This window comes from Cnephaeus nilssonii, assembly GCF_951640355.1.
Source record: "Cnephaeus nilssonii genome assembly, chromosome: 12".
NCBI classification, from domain to species: domain Eukaryota; kingdom Metazoa; phylum Chordata; class Mammalia; order Chiroptera; family Vespertilionidae; genus Cnephaeus; species Cnephaeus nilssonii.
In genome coordinates, this window is record NC_137083.1 from 26,838,504 (window position 1) to 26,854,869 (window position 16,366).

At 36.8% G+C, this 16,366-nt stretch overlaps 1 protein-coding gene across 1 annotated transcript in view; it reads left to right on the plus strand.

The window, feature by feature from the left end:
* CALCR (calcitonin receptor) overlaps positions 1–16,366 on the plus strand; it is a gene marked incomplete at both ends in the record, with an annotated part of 48,812 nt that overhangs the window by 26,769 nt on the left and 5,677 nt on the right. Inside the window, 6 exons of the mRNA XM_079785330.1 lie at positions 1,883–2,036; positions 3,762–3,878; positions 6,859–6,971; positions 7,675–7,766; positions 10,873–11,047; positions 14,862–15,015. Of these exons, the coding sequence (XP_079641456.1) occupies positions 1,883–2,036; positions 3,762–3,878; positions 6,859–6,971; positions 7,675–7,766; positions 10,873–11,047; positions 14,862–15,015 (805 nt within the window). The remainder of the gene's footprint in view (positions 1–1,882; positions 2,037–3,761; positions 3,879–6,858; positions 6,972–7,674; positions 7,767–10,872; positions 11,048–14,861; positions 15,016–16,366) is intronic.

Genomic DNA, 16,366 nt, shown 5'->3' on the forward strand with positions numbered 1-16,366 from the left:
TCTGCCATAAATTCAAGAGGCATTAAAATTAGAAATAATCCTAATATTTAAAGAGTGGTTTCAACTATATTTACAATAAGTGTCCATCTTGAGTTATAACACTGTTGTTATAACAATAAATATTATTTTTCCTCCTCTGTTTGAAAACAATTTCTATTCAGATGGCTTGCTAGCACCACCAAAACAATTCTAAGAGGGAACTACCTTCTTCCAAGTAGTGAGGTTTTTCTTTCCCAATTTGTCCCCTTTCTGAGATCCCTACCAGGTTTTTCTAGTAATGTATGCTAAAATATCTGGGCTATTTGACTAATACTACTCTCCATTCCTTATATTCAAATATGCCTTCATGTTTTTATTCTTTGAGAAATGCTGTGAGTTGCTCTTTCTTGTTCCATTATGAGATGATCTAGCCCAGTGGTCGGCAAACTCATTAGTCAACAGAGCCAAATATCAACAGGACAACGATTGAAATTTCTTTTGAGAGCCAAATTTTTTAAACTTAAACCATATAGGTAGGTACATTGTTATTAACTTAATTAGGGTACTCCTAAGCTGGCCTTTGCTAAAAACTTGAGGGGCCAAAGTGCCGCATGTGGCTCTCGAGCCGCGGTTTGCCGACCACTGACCTAGCCCATACCTTCTGCTTCCTGCTTGGTCTCTCCCAACTAATCAGTTGGACATCGGAAGCCTCCCACAAGAATTTTACCAACACTCTCCATTCACAACCTTCACTGATCAAAAAGCTACAAAATAACTTTATTTCATTATAATTTCAGTAACATTAGCTAAAATGCATTGAGCCTCTTATGTCCCACCACTTGGTATTTGTTTTTGCAGGTTCTTTAGTATTTTACTCCATTTCTTGCTAACTATCAATACATTTTGGGAAACTTCAATGTTAGATTAATGAGACAGAGAAAAGTCAAATAAAAGTATGTTTCAACAGATAGAGAGGCAAGAAGTATTCCTAACTTCTGAAGAAGAAAAGTAAGTGTAGGTTGAAGCTTGCAAGTCTTCTTCAAAAAAAAAAAATCTCCATGCAGAACCTGTATGTAAAAAATCACAGATTCAAACACCACTAAAATGTCATAGCCACAAAAGAAATTGGCAACTCTATGAACACAATTAGACAGTGATCTTTATACACACACACACACACACACACACACACACACACACACACACATCAATTTTGATAATACCTAGGATGGTGATAAGAATTAATTGAGACTGGCAAAACTAATGTCAGCCTGTACCAAAAATGCAAAATATCTAAAAGTAGTATTCAAGATTTACATTGATTTTTACCAATGCAAATGAATGACTCTGTATTGGTGATCTGTTGATTAAACCAATGAAAGGGAGTAAAGCCAGTTATTCAAAGCAGAATATCTCAGAACAGATTTGTTTATTCTATGTAATAAGTAGAATAAATTTGTGGCAGTGTGCATAATATAAGCACAAATAAAAATCAGCTGAAGAAATCTAATAAAAAAGCTTATTTAGTGCACAAATATGTATATCTATTTTAAATAATATGATTAATGATTCTTAAGAGTTCCAAAGACAACAAAGTTGATTTAATATTCGTATTTTTTGGAAATCAGGTTATTTTCTTTGTATACATCTAAACTTTACAGTGGTAATACAATTTTTAAAATCTTGTATGATAAAGATGTGCATGAATTTGTATGGCTGCTATACATTTTCAATAGTGAATGGAATGAATGTTATAAAGCAAAAATATTCCACATAGAGATGATGTATAATTGTTTTATAGGAGGAAAAATAAATGTTTTTAAATTTTTTTACTGTTTCATTTATTTATGTAAACCACCCATTCATACTCTCTATATGTAACTGACTTTTTTTTTTAATACAGTTTCCAACTCTTCTTTCCTCTAATAAAACCGATAGAACCGCTCTAAAAGCGGAGGACTCATTTCTGGTCAGATTGGGAAAATGGAAAATGCGGGTTGCAGAAGCCAAATGCTTAATCCGAATGGAAAGGTTAACCCGACACCATAGAGAAGAAGGTAAAAAGAAGGATGGATGTAAATATGTGTTTCAAATATCATTGAAGGTTTATTTTCTTCCGTGACTAAATATGTATTGACTGATTTTAATTTAATGTGCCAGCAGCTTTAACACTGGTTTTCATACCATAGTATTTTGTGCATTTCAGGCAGCAGACATGCCTAGTTTATTTGCTCAAGTTCATCTGAAGACTCTCTGGCTAACATCTGCATTAAGGACAAAATTACTACAATAATAGTATTCACACCTAGCAAGCAGGAACAATACAGGACTAAGTGAAGGAAAGGAACTGGAAAATGACAAGAAGGGAATTGGAAGATGGTGGGCAGAAAATGTGCCTGAGGTGGAACTTGATAAAACCTGGTCTTATTTGGGTTAATTAGGCAGTGTCTTCCTTTACCTGTCAGTTGGTTCATAACTCATGCGATTCCTTCTCCCTTTCTACCTCCAGTTCCCAGATGAACTGGAAAAAGATATCTCCTAGGCAGAATTGTTTATCACCCTCTCTAAATACTCTATGTGATTGCCCAAATATTCTCAGGGCCAAGCATATTTGATTAGCTATTGAGAGCCCACGGGAAAACAAAAGGGAGAATGTAGATGGCCAAGCATGGCTACGTCCATTTAAATTCTCTCCCTTGTCCCCTAGATCATTTGAAAAGAGCCAACAATATCTTGTACACCCTTATATATTCTAAGACAACACTCGTGGGGCCAGGGGGAGGGGGCGTAAATATACTCTATTACTAGACATGGTTTGTCTTCAGATAGCTAAAATTTTAATTTCTTGTTGAAACAATAAACCAGGTCGGTTTTTCTGTCTGAAGTAGTTTCAGGGTTTTTAAGAACATGAAAAGGCATTAGATGCAACTCACCACCAAAAAGAAACCATTTATCTGAAGTAAATGAGACAATGGAAACACAAAGATGATATTTTCAGAGACCAAGTGAGTGCAGTCACCTTCACTTCTATCTTGCTAGTAGTTACCTCAGGATTGTGCTATTGATTATTATTTGAAACTTTTTATTTTAGAACTGCCTTTTATACTTACACAATACTCATTCTTTTGAATATCTGTGTACAGACAAATCTTCATATTTTGGAGATTTAATTTTTGAAAGCAGTGAGAAACCACCTAGAGGCAACATTGATGAATACACAAAGTGACGAAACTGAGCATTATTTTAGCCATTAGTAAAGTGTTATTCTAAAGTAATAAGACTGTTCATATGTAATCCAACTGGAAGCAAATGCATCTTCCAGTTGGATTACATATAAATGATGAATTACAAATGATGAATTTTGAACAATTTCATCACCCTTGAATTAGGAATGAAGATTAGTGGTTAGTAAGATTCATAGGTTCCAAAGCCATATAGTTTTTTTCAAGGTTAAGTTTATCCAAGGGTGATTGTGCATATACTTTCACAAAAGTTTTCTTATAGCACTTCCAAAGGTGCTTTAAAGGAAAGAGTTTGGATGAGAGATTCCATACAGAAGACATGTGCCTTTTGATGAACAAATGGAGAAAACACTACAAAAATGTAAATTCCATTAGTGGTCAGTAAAGTTAATGCCATTATTTTGTTGCTACTGCTGCAACTGTTGTTGTTTTTTAATATAGGGTAGTTCCAAAGTGAAAATCCCCAGAATAATTGTCTATGCACTATTAAGTCCCACTAAGGCGATTTTTGACAATGGCAATGCTAATTTCTTTCTAAAGAGCCAGGTCTACGTTGCAATCGCATATGGGATGGATGGCTGTGCTGGGATGACACACCGGCTGGACAGACAACCACTCAGCCATGCCCAGATTATTTTCCCGACTTCGATACAACAGGTAGAGTATCTGTTTTTATTTTATATTTTGCTATGACACTTTTAGAGGTTTTTTTCATGTTCCTCAAAAGAAAGTCAGATATAAAATATACCTACATAGTCATACTCTACACAGTTTAGCATGTTCTGAAGCATTTCCATAAATGAAATACTACCTAGTTGCACACATCTAACAAGCTGTCCTTATTTTATTTATTTATTTGGATTTTTTTTTATTTTTAGAGAGAGGAAGGGAAAGGGAAAGAGAGAGAGAGAGAGAGAGAGAGAGAGAGAGAGAGAGAAATTGATATGAGAGTGAAACACCAATCTGCTACCTCCTGCATGCCCCCTTCTAGGGATTGGTCAGGAATCGAACTCGCAACCTTTCTGTACATGGGATGACATCCAGTCAACTGAGCCACACCAGCCAGGGCAACAAGCTATCCTTACTTTTTAAGTCACGTTACTGGTCACTTGTGCACACTGGTCATACATTCTATTACATTTTGAATAAAAATTCACTTTTATATAATTTAAATAATAAATATTAAATTTTAATTAAAAATTCAATTAATTTTTCTAAAACTAATTGTGATCCGTTCTTAAAATGTATGGTTTCTAAAAATTTTTTCAATTGTCTCACATTTTAGTGACTTACGCAAATGCTTGATCTAGAGTTAGCAAATAGCAGGCTGGCATAACATGCCCAATGGTAATTTTATATAATGATAAAAATTACATAAAACCATGATATATAAGGAAAAATAAATCAGTAAGTGTTAACTATAGATACCAGATTTCTGTTCCAGCAGATTATTAAAATATGCTCAGATAATAAAACAAATACTGTTACAATGAATTGTACTAACACCCAGCTGTGTCCTGCACAATATGAACATTCAACAAATGTTTGTTTAGTAAAATAGTGACACCAAATTCACTTTCGTTATAAAAGTAATATAGGAACACTTTTCATTGAATATCATATTTTTTCCTTTTCAAAACATTTTCTTATATATTACAGAAATCCCACCTGGTCCGCAGTTTTGCTTTCCGTGTTTTCAGTTAACCGTGGTCAACCATAGTCTGAAACTATTAAATGGAAAATTCCAGAAATAATCTATTCATACGTTTTCAATTGTGCAGCACTATTCTGCCCAGGAAATTAATTATCTCGTCCAGTGTATCCACTCTGTATACCATACCCACCCTTTAAGTCACTTAATAGCCATCTTAGTTATCAGTGTTTGTTTCACACTTAAGAGGCTATGGAAAATCAACTTTGACTTTAGAGTTGTTTGGTCAGAGTTTCTACCATATTTCAGGGTCAAGCAGCTCATCTAGTTAGTCTCACTCATTGACTGTGAATGGCAAGAAGTTACTGCCCAATGACAGTGAGGACATCAGTTAAGACAGAAAACATCAGATAGTAACTGCAAGCAGGAAAGTTTCTGGAATCCAGATTAAAGTAGAGAAATTCATCTAACTCCAAGACAATGTTTGGGAGATGCTGTTTGTGCTTTCTTCAAAGATGAGATCCTAAATTCTACCCCAGTAAGACATAAATAATGTAAATTGGATTAGAGGGGGAGGGGGCATTTTTAAAACCAGTTCAGGTCAACCACTTCTGGGAATTCACATTTTGATGGAAAAGTTGGGATGTGAAGAGAGAAAGGACTTAATCCTGTGCCCCACTCATCATTACATTCCTGTAAACTCGAACTAAATGCCATTTGATGGTAATCCTCCAGGTTTTTACTGACTCCTCCGGATAAATGATGTTTCATTAATCTTGTTTGACAACTACATTAGTGGTAACTTGATTGGCACAAAGAGCTGTTCTGCAATTGAGGCTGCAATGCCAGTTCCAAAGCGGCAATGGGATCTTGCCAAAGTGGCCATAATTATTGACTAAAAGACAAGTTTTTGGTCAGCAAAACAGATTTCCAGGCATAAATCCATCTCTTCAGTCTGGTTTTTGGATAGAACTACCTCAGGTGGGGGGCAGACCCACTCCAAAAGAAAAGCACATCTTAAAAATACATATAATTCAACAAACTTAAATTCTTTAGGATTTAACGATTAACCCAAAACTATGTCTTGATCATACACAAAGCAGTTTAATGAAATGACAGAGATTTCATTTTAGACAAAGTGCTTGGTAAAAGACAGGTAGATCATGAAAGAGTGGATAACAATATTGAAATTCAAAAGATGTTAATGTGGGGGGGGGGTTGATGACAAATACGTGATACCTTAATCAATAAAGTAATTTTAAAAAAATAAATAAATAATAAAAGAGAGAGGAAAAAAAGGTGTTAATAGTCTAAAGGACTTCGTTAGTGTAAAAAACAAATTTAACAAAGAGGTATTTAAGACCCTGCCCTTGGAGTCAAACACTTAACATTAATGGCATAGAGCTAAGATGCATCCCCTAGTTTTGAATTTCTTTGTTCTGTTGAATTTAGCCATATGAAATTGCCAATATTTGATCATTTGACCAAAAAAAAACCCTGCAGTTTCATAAGTCAATAAATAAATATTGCATATAAATGAAGAAAAGTATGTCTTGCTCTTCTCGCAGTTCTATCAAAAATCATAAGTTTAATGTCTGTTAAAAAACCAAACAAACAAAGAAACAGGAGGTAAAGTGTTGGTAGCACTTTGGAGTCTGAAAGACCTGGTATTCAATCCTAGCTCAGCCACTAGCTACTGACTTTTTAAATTCTATAACCTCTCCATCTCTGGGCTGTTTGTGAAATGGAGACAGCGGTATCTGTTTTACAGGGCTCTGCCAAAGCTAACATGAGACACCATATATTAAGATTTTTTTGTATAAAACATCCCAAAATCTAGTAGGTTCATGGTAGTCTCCATTTACTAATACGCATATTCAAATTCCATGAAGTGGTTAACACTTTGAAATGATTTTAAGCCTTAATTTATTTTTCCTTCTTGTTGTTTTGAAATGGTAAGCAATAACTGTTATGTTTCATTAACAGAAGTGGCTGTGAAACACTGTGAAAAAAATGGATCTTGGGAACTAACTGCTGACATGAATGAAACCTTGACTAACTACAGTATGTGTTATGCTTTCTCTGCTGAAAAAATGAAGGTAGGTTCCATTTCAGATTTCAGTATTTGGTGATAATGCCATTGTCTGTGTTTTATTGGTGACTAGGAGATATCACTTTTTGCTTTATGTTTACATGGGGGTTTGAGTTTATATTATTAGGTGCATAGAAATTTAAAATTATTATATCTTCCTGACTTAATATCTGCACCTATATGGTATTACACCAGTTTTCTTACGGCTAGTGTTAATCTGAGTCATCTTTTCCCATTCTTTTACATTCAATATTTCTGTATCCCAGTATTTAATGGTGTTTCTTATAAATGGTGTTTCATATAATCCCTTTAAAAATCATCTAGTCCAACCAAATTACTTTATAGGTGAGGACTACTGAGGTCTAGAGAGGTGAAGTGACTGACTTTATGAAAGTACACAAAGACTTAATAATAATACTCTGAGTAAAGAACAGCTCTGATAAATCCAGTCTTGTGTTCTTCCCCCAACGTCATGCATTTCTTAATCTTATAATATTCAATCTATTCATCCAGTTTATTATAATTCAATATAATTTAATTCTTTGAAATACTTATTTTAATTGTAGTAAGTTATTTGAAAGGAGGGAAACAGTTGTTGATTTACACTGATATTTAAAGATAGAAACCATTCCCCCCTTCTATAGTCATTCATTTACTCACCACATTGGTCTTTGTAACTGTTATTGTTGTTGCTGCTGTTGTTACTCCAGCATGCATACATGATGTTCTACGTGGCCGTTGTGGGACACTCTGTTTCTCTTCTCACCTTGATAACTTCACTGGCGATTTTCCTGCGTTTCAAGTAAGTACCCTCATAGCATCTGCTTTTTCTTTCTTCTTTAAGATACTGAAATAAATGGAAAACTCTGTAAAAGTTGCGTGGGGGAGGGGGATCTTCTACAAATCATAAGAGATATATGAGAGTCATGAAGTAGCAAGAAAAATTATATTAGTTATCACACGAAGAGTAAATAAGCAATGACGTAGTATATAAGGTCTCTGAAGGCCAAAGCTATCTGTTTTGTTCATCTATATCCGTGGTCGGCAAACTGCGGCTCATGAGCCACATGCAGCTCTTTGGCCCCTTGAGTGTGGCTCTTCCACAAAATACCACGGCCTGGACGAGTCTATTTTGAAGTAGCGATAGAAAAAGTTTAAGTTTAAAAAATTTGGCTCTCAAATTTCAATCGTTGTACTGTTGATAGTTGGCTCTGTTGACTAATGAGTTTGCCGACCACTGATCTATATATACCTAGAATCTACCAGAAGGTCTGAATTATAGCAGGTACACAGTAATGTATGTTGGATTATTAAATGAATTTTAATAATTTTAAAGTACCTTTAACTCATTTCAAAAAGTTCAGTGTAAATGACATCAAGTAAGTGCAAGAAAGTTTTTAACAATTAGCAGAAATTATATTGAAGCCTTCAAGAAACAGAAACTCATATTATATATTATTCATATTGTTCCTTTGGAGCCTAACAGTATCACTTCTCGTTATGTACATAATACCATATTGTATATAGCTTTTAGCTAGTAGGATAATATCCACTATTAGTTAATACCTATATTAAGAATTTGTTATGCTAAGAGAAATAAGCCAGTCAGAGAAAGATAAGTATCACATGATCTCACTCATATGTGGAATCTAATGAACAAAATAAACTGATGAACAAAATAGATCCAGAGACATAGAGGCATGGACCAGACTGACGAATTTCAGAAGGAAGGCAGGGGTGGGGGGTGGAGTGATTAACCAGGGAATTTATATGCCTATATGGACACTGACAATGGAGTAGTGAAGGCCTGGGAGAGGCTAGTGCAGGTTAGGATGGCAGGGGCCAATGGGAAAAACAAACAAACAAGGGGACATCTGTAATACTTTCCACAATAAAGAAAAAGTAATAATTTGACAAATGTTCAGAACGATACAAAGTGTAAGCTATGGGACCATCGACCCTTTAATGTAATTATCTGATGTACTGGAAAAGCAGTCACAGTTTGAAGAAGAAAATTGTTCTTACATATTTTTCATCCATAAAATGTGTTAAGCCCTACAAAGCATCAGACACTGTTCTAGCTGCACAATGCAAACTGCTTTAGCACTTCTATTCTAGTGAGAGAAAATAACAGGCAATAAACAAATATATGTCTGGAGGGGAGAAGAAGAAGGAAGCAGGGATACAGGGACTGAGAGTAAGCTAGAGGTGGAGGAAGCGTATTTTATTCAGAGTGGTTCCAGTTCTCACAGGACACGGAACATTAACCAGTCCTTTAAGTCAGTGTTGTACATCAGCAGATTGTTGAACTCTACCTGCCTAACAGAAAACCAGGCCTGAGATTAGCAGCACTGTGTGATACCTTCATCCACACTCCTCATGCTGGATGATGCCAACTGTCATTGGTTTAAGCCATGCTGAATCCAATAATGAGGCCAGAGGTATTTGCCTCCCAGTGAGAATTATAAAATGCTGTTAGGACTGTAAGGGAAATGGCAAGTTTCTGGCTTAACAGTGCAGTAGGGAAGAGTTTATGCAGTGTAAATGGGTATGATGTTTCATTTAAAGCATTTTTTTAAAATCCTTAAATTTACAACCTACTTTTATAGCACTATTATAAAATCAATTAGGTTTGGTTTATTTAATAGACTTCTACTGCTAAAGTAGTACATGGTAGTGTGTGTGTGTGAGAGAGAGAAACAGTTCTCTAAACCCCATTCTGCATTCTACTCCTGATCAACAAGTGCCAAACTTTTAAATACTCTGTATTAACTATTTACTGATGCTTGTGCTTCCTGAAAATTTGAAAAATGTAGTTACAATAATCAAAATGTGCTCTAACACATGGCCTCATTACTTAATGTAGTACTTTTTCCTACAGATAATTGAGTTGGAAATATAGGAAAAGCATTGTAAGTAAAACTAGTCTACCCTCATGTTTTATCTTTCATCAAAATTCTTGGGATTCTAACTTTATTCTACGAATAATTTTTAGGGGTAGTTACTATTTAGCATCATTGACTTAATGCATTAGGTTTTCCCATGATGCTAAGCATTTTTTAACTGAATCAAATATGGTAAATACAAGATTTACATTTATCTAAGATAAACATTCCAATTTTGTTATAGCCATTCTATAGACTCTTCATTTGCATCAAAAAGTGAAATAGGATATTTAATCATGCTGATTCATATGAACATTCGCACAAACACATATTAAAAGTTTATGAAGGAACTTTTAAAAATCCAACAAATAGCTTAGCACTCAAAAGGTGGGAAATGGCTATGCAACGAGGATAGGTATCGACAGATCCAAACCACAGGACACCTCATACTGAGGTCAAATTTGAGCTTATTTAAAATTCTTGGCCTGTGCCTGAGCTCCATCATCAGGAGATTGTGGAAAGTAGGAACTACAGAGTTGATTCCAATTGGATCATGAGAGATAAAAAGACTTCAGAGGAAATGTCAAAAGAGAAGATGACCGGAGACTTCATAAAGCCTGTGTATGTACGGGGTCAAGAACATGGACCCAGTGCTTTGTTACGGCCCCCTTCCTTCTTACTTCATTTTCTGTTATCCCATTTGCCACACAGTTTCTGCCTGGTTACATCAATAAATAGTCAACTTTTCATCAGAAGCATATGCCAAACTGTAACGGTTTCTCCTGTAAGAGTTCTTCTCTCAATTAATTTTGGGACATTTATTCTAATTAAAAGTGATTTTATCACCCACTCTTGCACTTGTTGGACAAAGCCACCTGAGAACTGAAAGCTGTGGGAAAACTGTTTTTAAAACTCAGGAGTAAGATCTTAGAGATGGGACCAACCTCACTTATTTCAGTACATTCTCTCAACTATTGCTAAAGGGAACATTAAAAATACTACTAAAATGTTGTTTCCCCCCAGGTATTTCAACGTTTTAGCACTGGTTAATGCTGTTACCTTTGCTTCCAGGAATCTTGCCTGCCAACGGGTTACCATGCATAAGCACATGTTTCTGACTTACATTCTGAATTCTATTGGTGTCCTCGTCCACCTAACCCAAGTGGTCCCCAATATTGAGTACGTGAACTCGGATCCGGTGAGCACTGCCTTATTTGTTTTTAATTCTGTTTTTAAAGATGTAGCATTTGTAAATAGTTAACATGGTGTTATTGTTTGTAAAACTGAATGAATTATTTGAAATGTTGCATTGTTCTTGAAAAGCTGACATTCCAGAAAACATTAGATTAAGGTTCTCCATAGCCAAGAAGAGTAGAGACAGCAAAGAAAAGCCCAAGAAAGGACCAAAAAAAAAAAAAAGCGCAAAACTTTTTTAGAAAGGGAAGTTGTTAGACATTTTCAATCTTCAAATATTAATTGAAATTGCAACTAACATGAGAAATGTAACCACAATCACAATTAAGGAAAAGCATGTCCACGATCAGTTCATCTATCTGATTCAGGCATATGCCTACTTTGAAAAAAACAATATATAATTTTAAAGACACTTTCTCTCCTAAGCAAATTAAGAGTTATGGGTTATTTTTTCATTTTGACCCAATTCTCAGGTCACTGAGTTAGCAGTTAAGAGGCAAAAAGATATTCCTTCCCAGTGGGGATATATTTTAAAAAGAAAGTTATTTCTCATAAAAGGTGGCTGCATCATCCCAACTATTGTTGCACTACTTCTATTAGAGTACATTTTATTGGGGGCAAAATAAAACAGTGTTCTCACTCCTCAACGAGGAGTCCCCATGGGTCCATGGTCCCTCTCCGATCAGAGTAATCAGTTCCTTCCGTTGGAAGTTTTTAGGTTAAGCAGGTTCTCTCTTATAAAAACGAAGCATGAAAATTCTACTCCTTCAAATTTTTTTAAATTAAACTCATAAGAACTCATGGCATAAATAAGGTCTGAATAGATCCTCAGTTTACTGAGTGATGTGAAAATTGCCCATTGTCATCCGTATAATTGGAGCATTTCATTTCCATAATATTTAAAATTTCATTTATTGCTCTCTCTGCTTATTTCTTCATGTGGAAAGTCAGGAGACATAATTAAAAGTATTGTTCTTGCTGCATCGAAAGGAAGTGGCATCCTTGTCACTTTCTGGAAAGAAATGTGTCTCTGAACTTTTTATCTGGATCTGAAAGATACAGTACAGGGAGATTATTAGTTTTTACTGGGAACCTGAGTTCTTTGCACCTCAAAAGCCAAAACAATCAAGTCACATTTTCTGTAGCCTCCTGTATAAGGAAAATCAAATGAGTCCCAAGTTCTGAAAAACAAAGTGAATTTCTTCTCATTCTCATTTGTTCAGGACACTTGAGCCACCAAACTCTGTTGGAACTTCATCCTAGTCATAGGATGATCTACTCAGAATGGATGGATGCTCAGGGCTGAGGCAGGAAACACCGATGAAACCCAGGGAGGAGAATGGACTCCTCCTGGCTAACCCAGAGGCAGCTGCTGCAAGGAATAGTATAGAAATGTGAGGGAGGGGAGAGGGACAGCAGAGTGAGATGAGAGATCAGTGGCAGATGAAACTACATTGGAATTATCCATTTTGTAGGCTCTGGAAGCAATGAGATTGGGAATGAAAAACGATAATGGTTTTGAGGGACAATGCAGAGAGACTAATGCCAAGATGTGATCATGGGATACAATATCCCACTCTGGCCATTGATGCTACTCCATGTTACTTACTCCCATGTCAAAATCAATAAGTGGTATTTCAATAAAGATCGGATGATGTGGAAAAATAGAGAGGGTTTCTTTATTCTCTTTAAACTGAATTACTTAAAATTGGATTTGAAGAATTTATTATGGATTTTAAGAAGTTATTCCTAAAATGGCCACAGGCATCAGCCCAATTTCCAGTTTCTCTTAGCTGGTCTATCTGGCTGGTGCCTCTACACAGATAAGCATAGCTTACAAGTGGTCTCTTGTGGCATGGTTTACGTAGCGAGCCCTCATCTCAACATCTGCATTTCCACTGCTTTTAAAAGGCTCTCATGAACTTAGTGCAGAACTTCTTATAGATTTGCTTTCATTCTCAAAAAACTTCCAGTTGAAGTACAAAGAGTTTCGTACACTCTTTTGGGGCATGTTGGTTTATTACTAGAACATAGCTACAGAGCAACAGTCAATCTGGTATTTGCTGTGCTTCGCTGGATTGCTCCAAATACTGTAGCACTGTTCTTGCTGAACGATAGAACCTCAGATCCCAGCTCTTCTACTCCCTAACAGTTCATTCTGTAATGTTGAGCAAGTTACTGAACCTCATGGTGCCTCACTTTCCCAATGTGTAAAGTGGAAGCAATAATAGCCCCTTCCTCATAGAGTTGTTTGTGAGGATTAAATAAACCAATACACCCAAAATCCCCAACAGGGTCTGGCACAATGCAACTCGCACTTGTTACCTAGTATTGTTTATATTATAGTTGTTACCATTGTCATTAGGCCTTGAGCCCTTGTCATGTTCTAACGGTGACACCCAGTTTCATTTCTGTGATACACAGCATAGGAGATGGGGAAACTCAGAACATTTGTTAAATTCTGCTTCAATCCAAAAGGGCCTAAATGTAAAAGCAGAATGAAAGGAATACTCAGAGTTTTATAAATCACAAATAATCAAAAGGACTGTGGTCTGAGAATATAAAACTAGATCAGTCATGGCCTGAGAATCCCCAGAGAAGAGTGATATAATATGCTTATTACATCATATAGAGAAAGACTCTTGAGCATAGCAAGCTGTTAATTCTTACTCCCCTGCTGCACTGCCAGCAGACTTTCTTTTCCACTGTGTGTGCATCCTGCTTTTCTGTTGACTGGTTTTTTTGTTTGTTTGCTGAACATTTCCAGAATGCTTCCTTGGCCACTTGCTGGATCATCTTCCAATGTACTTATCTCAGATGGGACTTTTTTTCTCCAGTGCTTCCCCCCTCGCCCCAAACACAACGAATCATGTCTACAGTTCCATAGACTCAATTCATTTTCTCTAAGGCTTTATCAGAAATCAGCTCAGGATTGCATGACAGACTCACATTTAATTAAAAATGTTATACCTTTAGATTCCTCTGGAGACACTTCAGCACTTCCCGACAAAGTTAGTTAATGCTGACTTTCTGGGTGGGGGATTTTCCTCCTTCGTTCAGCTAGCTTTTGGAGAATGTGCACATTGACAGTTTTCAAGTTGACAGAACCTTTTTGCCCCTTAGTTTACCACCTGCACTAACATCTTGATATGAAGTTCTATAGTTCCTCCTCTTGAGGTTCTAGTATATATATGGGTCAAAGTCAGGAAGTTCCCATTGCATTGTGACTCTTGTTGGAACAGGGAGCTTATGCTCTTGGATGATTAGGATTATCAGCACTAAAAGGCCAGCCAGTAACTAAAGCCGGAGTCATCAGTTGGGTTCAGCATAGCTCCTAGATCATAGATGACAAATGCATCCCCTGGGGATCTCCTCTTTGTGCCTAAAGAGATATCACCAACATATCAATGAGCTTCAGCATTAACCATTTCTGGGTTATTCACCTCATTGGCCATAGAAAAGGGGCTTTAAAAGTCAGGTGACAGATCCTTGGCTGTTCTAGAAAATGATGGGTCTCAGGCTCATTGAAGAAAAATAAATTTGTCTAATCCATGCAAGTCACCAAAGTGTAACAGCAAAAGAACATTTTAGGGTCTAGTCTTCCATTCCCCTAGATGGCTCTTTATATGTAGTACAAATGACCTAGGCACCATGGCTCTGATTTGCGGATACAGAGGGTGGCGTGTGTTAACAGATGCTCGGGGAAGCTGCATATGGGCTGAATGCAGATACTTTGACTCACTGTCACATTTACCCTCTGTTTACTGTCAAATCCTTGCCCGTGTCTTCCGCTGAGTATCTCCATTTCTTTCTGACAGCTGAGCTGCAAGATTCTGAATTGTATCAACCACTACTTCATGTTATGCAATTATTTCTGGATGCTCTGTGAAGGGATCTATCTGCACAAACTCCTTGTGGTGAACGTGTTCAATGGGGACCAAACGATGAAGTGGTATTACCTCTTGGGCTGGGGTATGTATTTCCTCCAACTGAGTTTTGAGCCACGCTCACCTCTGTCTGTATATTTCTAAAGTTCTTGGAATCCAAAAGCTTTCTGAGAACACCAACCTTAATATTTAAATCCCTGCCCAACAGACATTGTTACCAATTGTATAGAATGTGTCTGGGAAGTCATAGAAGCAGATCAAACAAATATTGCCTAGGGACAGCTCTGGTATAGATTGTGAACTGGACGGCTCACCTTGTGGGCCACCCCACCCTGGGGAGGAGCAGCAGCAGCCCAGTCCTTGACCATCCAGTGAACTTAGAAATCAGGTTTCTGACTAATCTGCTGGCCCCACCACAGGTGCTAGGTTCTTCTCTGTCCTCAAAACAACTTAGACTACAAAAACCAAAATGGGCTTTTATTGTTTTTTTCTTTTAGCTCCAGCCTTGCACAAGAGGTTGATCTTTCCTTCCCTTGCCCTTCTCAGCCTCAAACACACCCTTTCAAGAATTTCTAATCTTCCAAGAGCTGGTCATGCCAAGAATCAACTGGATATAATTTAAGCCTCCCAATAGCAATTCTGATCATCACAAGAGTAATGATTGATGCTGATCAGATGCCTTGCAATTGAAGACCTGAAAATAACAGCTCAACCCAGGCCTGCCACATACACCCACACACAGAGAGACACCATTTCTGTCTGATCTATTTTACTTACTTCTTCTGAAATAAATGTATGGCATACTTCTTGTACCAGTTTTGACTGTTTAAGAACACCCATCTGCCATACTCAAAAATTTTTCATGGAAGAAAAAGGATGTACATTTATTCTTGCCTGTGACATTCAGCAGGGATGAGGGCACCCTAGAAGGAACAATTTATACTGCTCTTTCCATACATACTGTTACATTGTGAATTAGTTATAAAAGCTTTCCGCAGCATCATTACAGACAGATCAATGAAGACACCTGCTTAATATGCATAAACAATTGAAAGGAGAAAAGAAACAAGTTGTTCAGCTGTATCAAAAAGAATGTAATGAGCTCTGGCCAGGTGGCTCAGTTGGTTGGAGCGTCGTTCCAGACACCAAAAGATTGCAGGTTTGATTCCCAGTCAGGGCACATACCTAGGTTGTGGGTTTGAACCCTGGTTGGGGTATATATAGAAAGCAACTGATCAATGTTTCTCTCTCACATCAATGTTTCTCTCTTTCTCTCTCACACCCTTCCTCTCTCTAAAACCTGTATTCTTTGGTGAGGATATTTTTTTTTTAAGTGCAGAAAAAGAGGTATCCTGTCTAGAGGAAGGCAAAGAGCCTTAGGAATTAACAGATATGTGGCCTATACTCCTCTATGTGATATGTAAGAAACACATTTT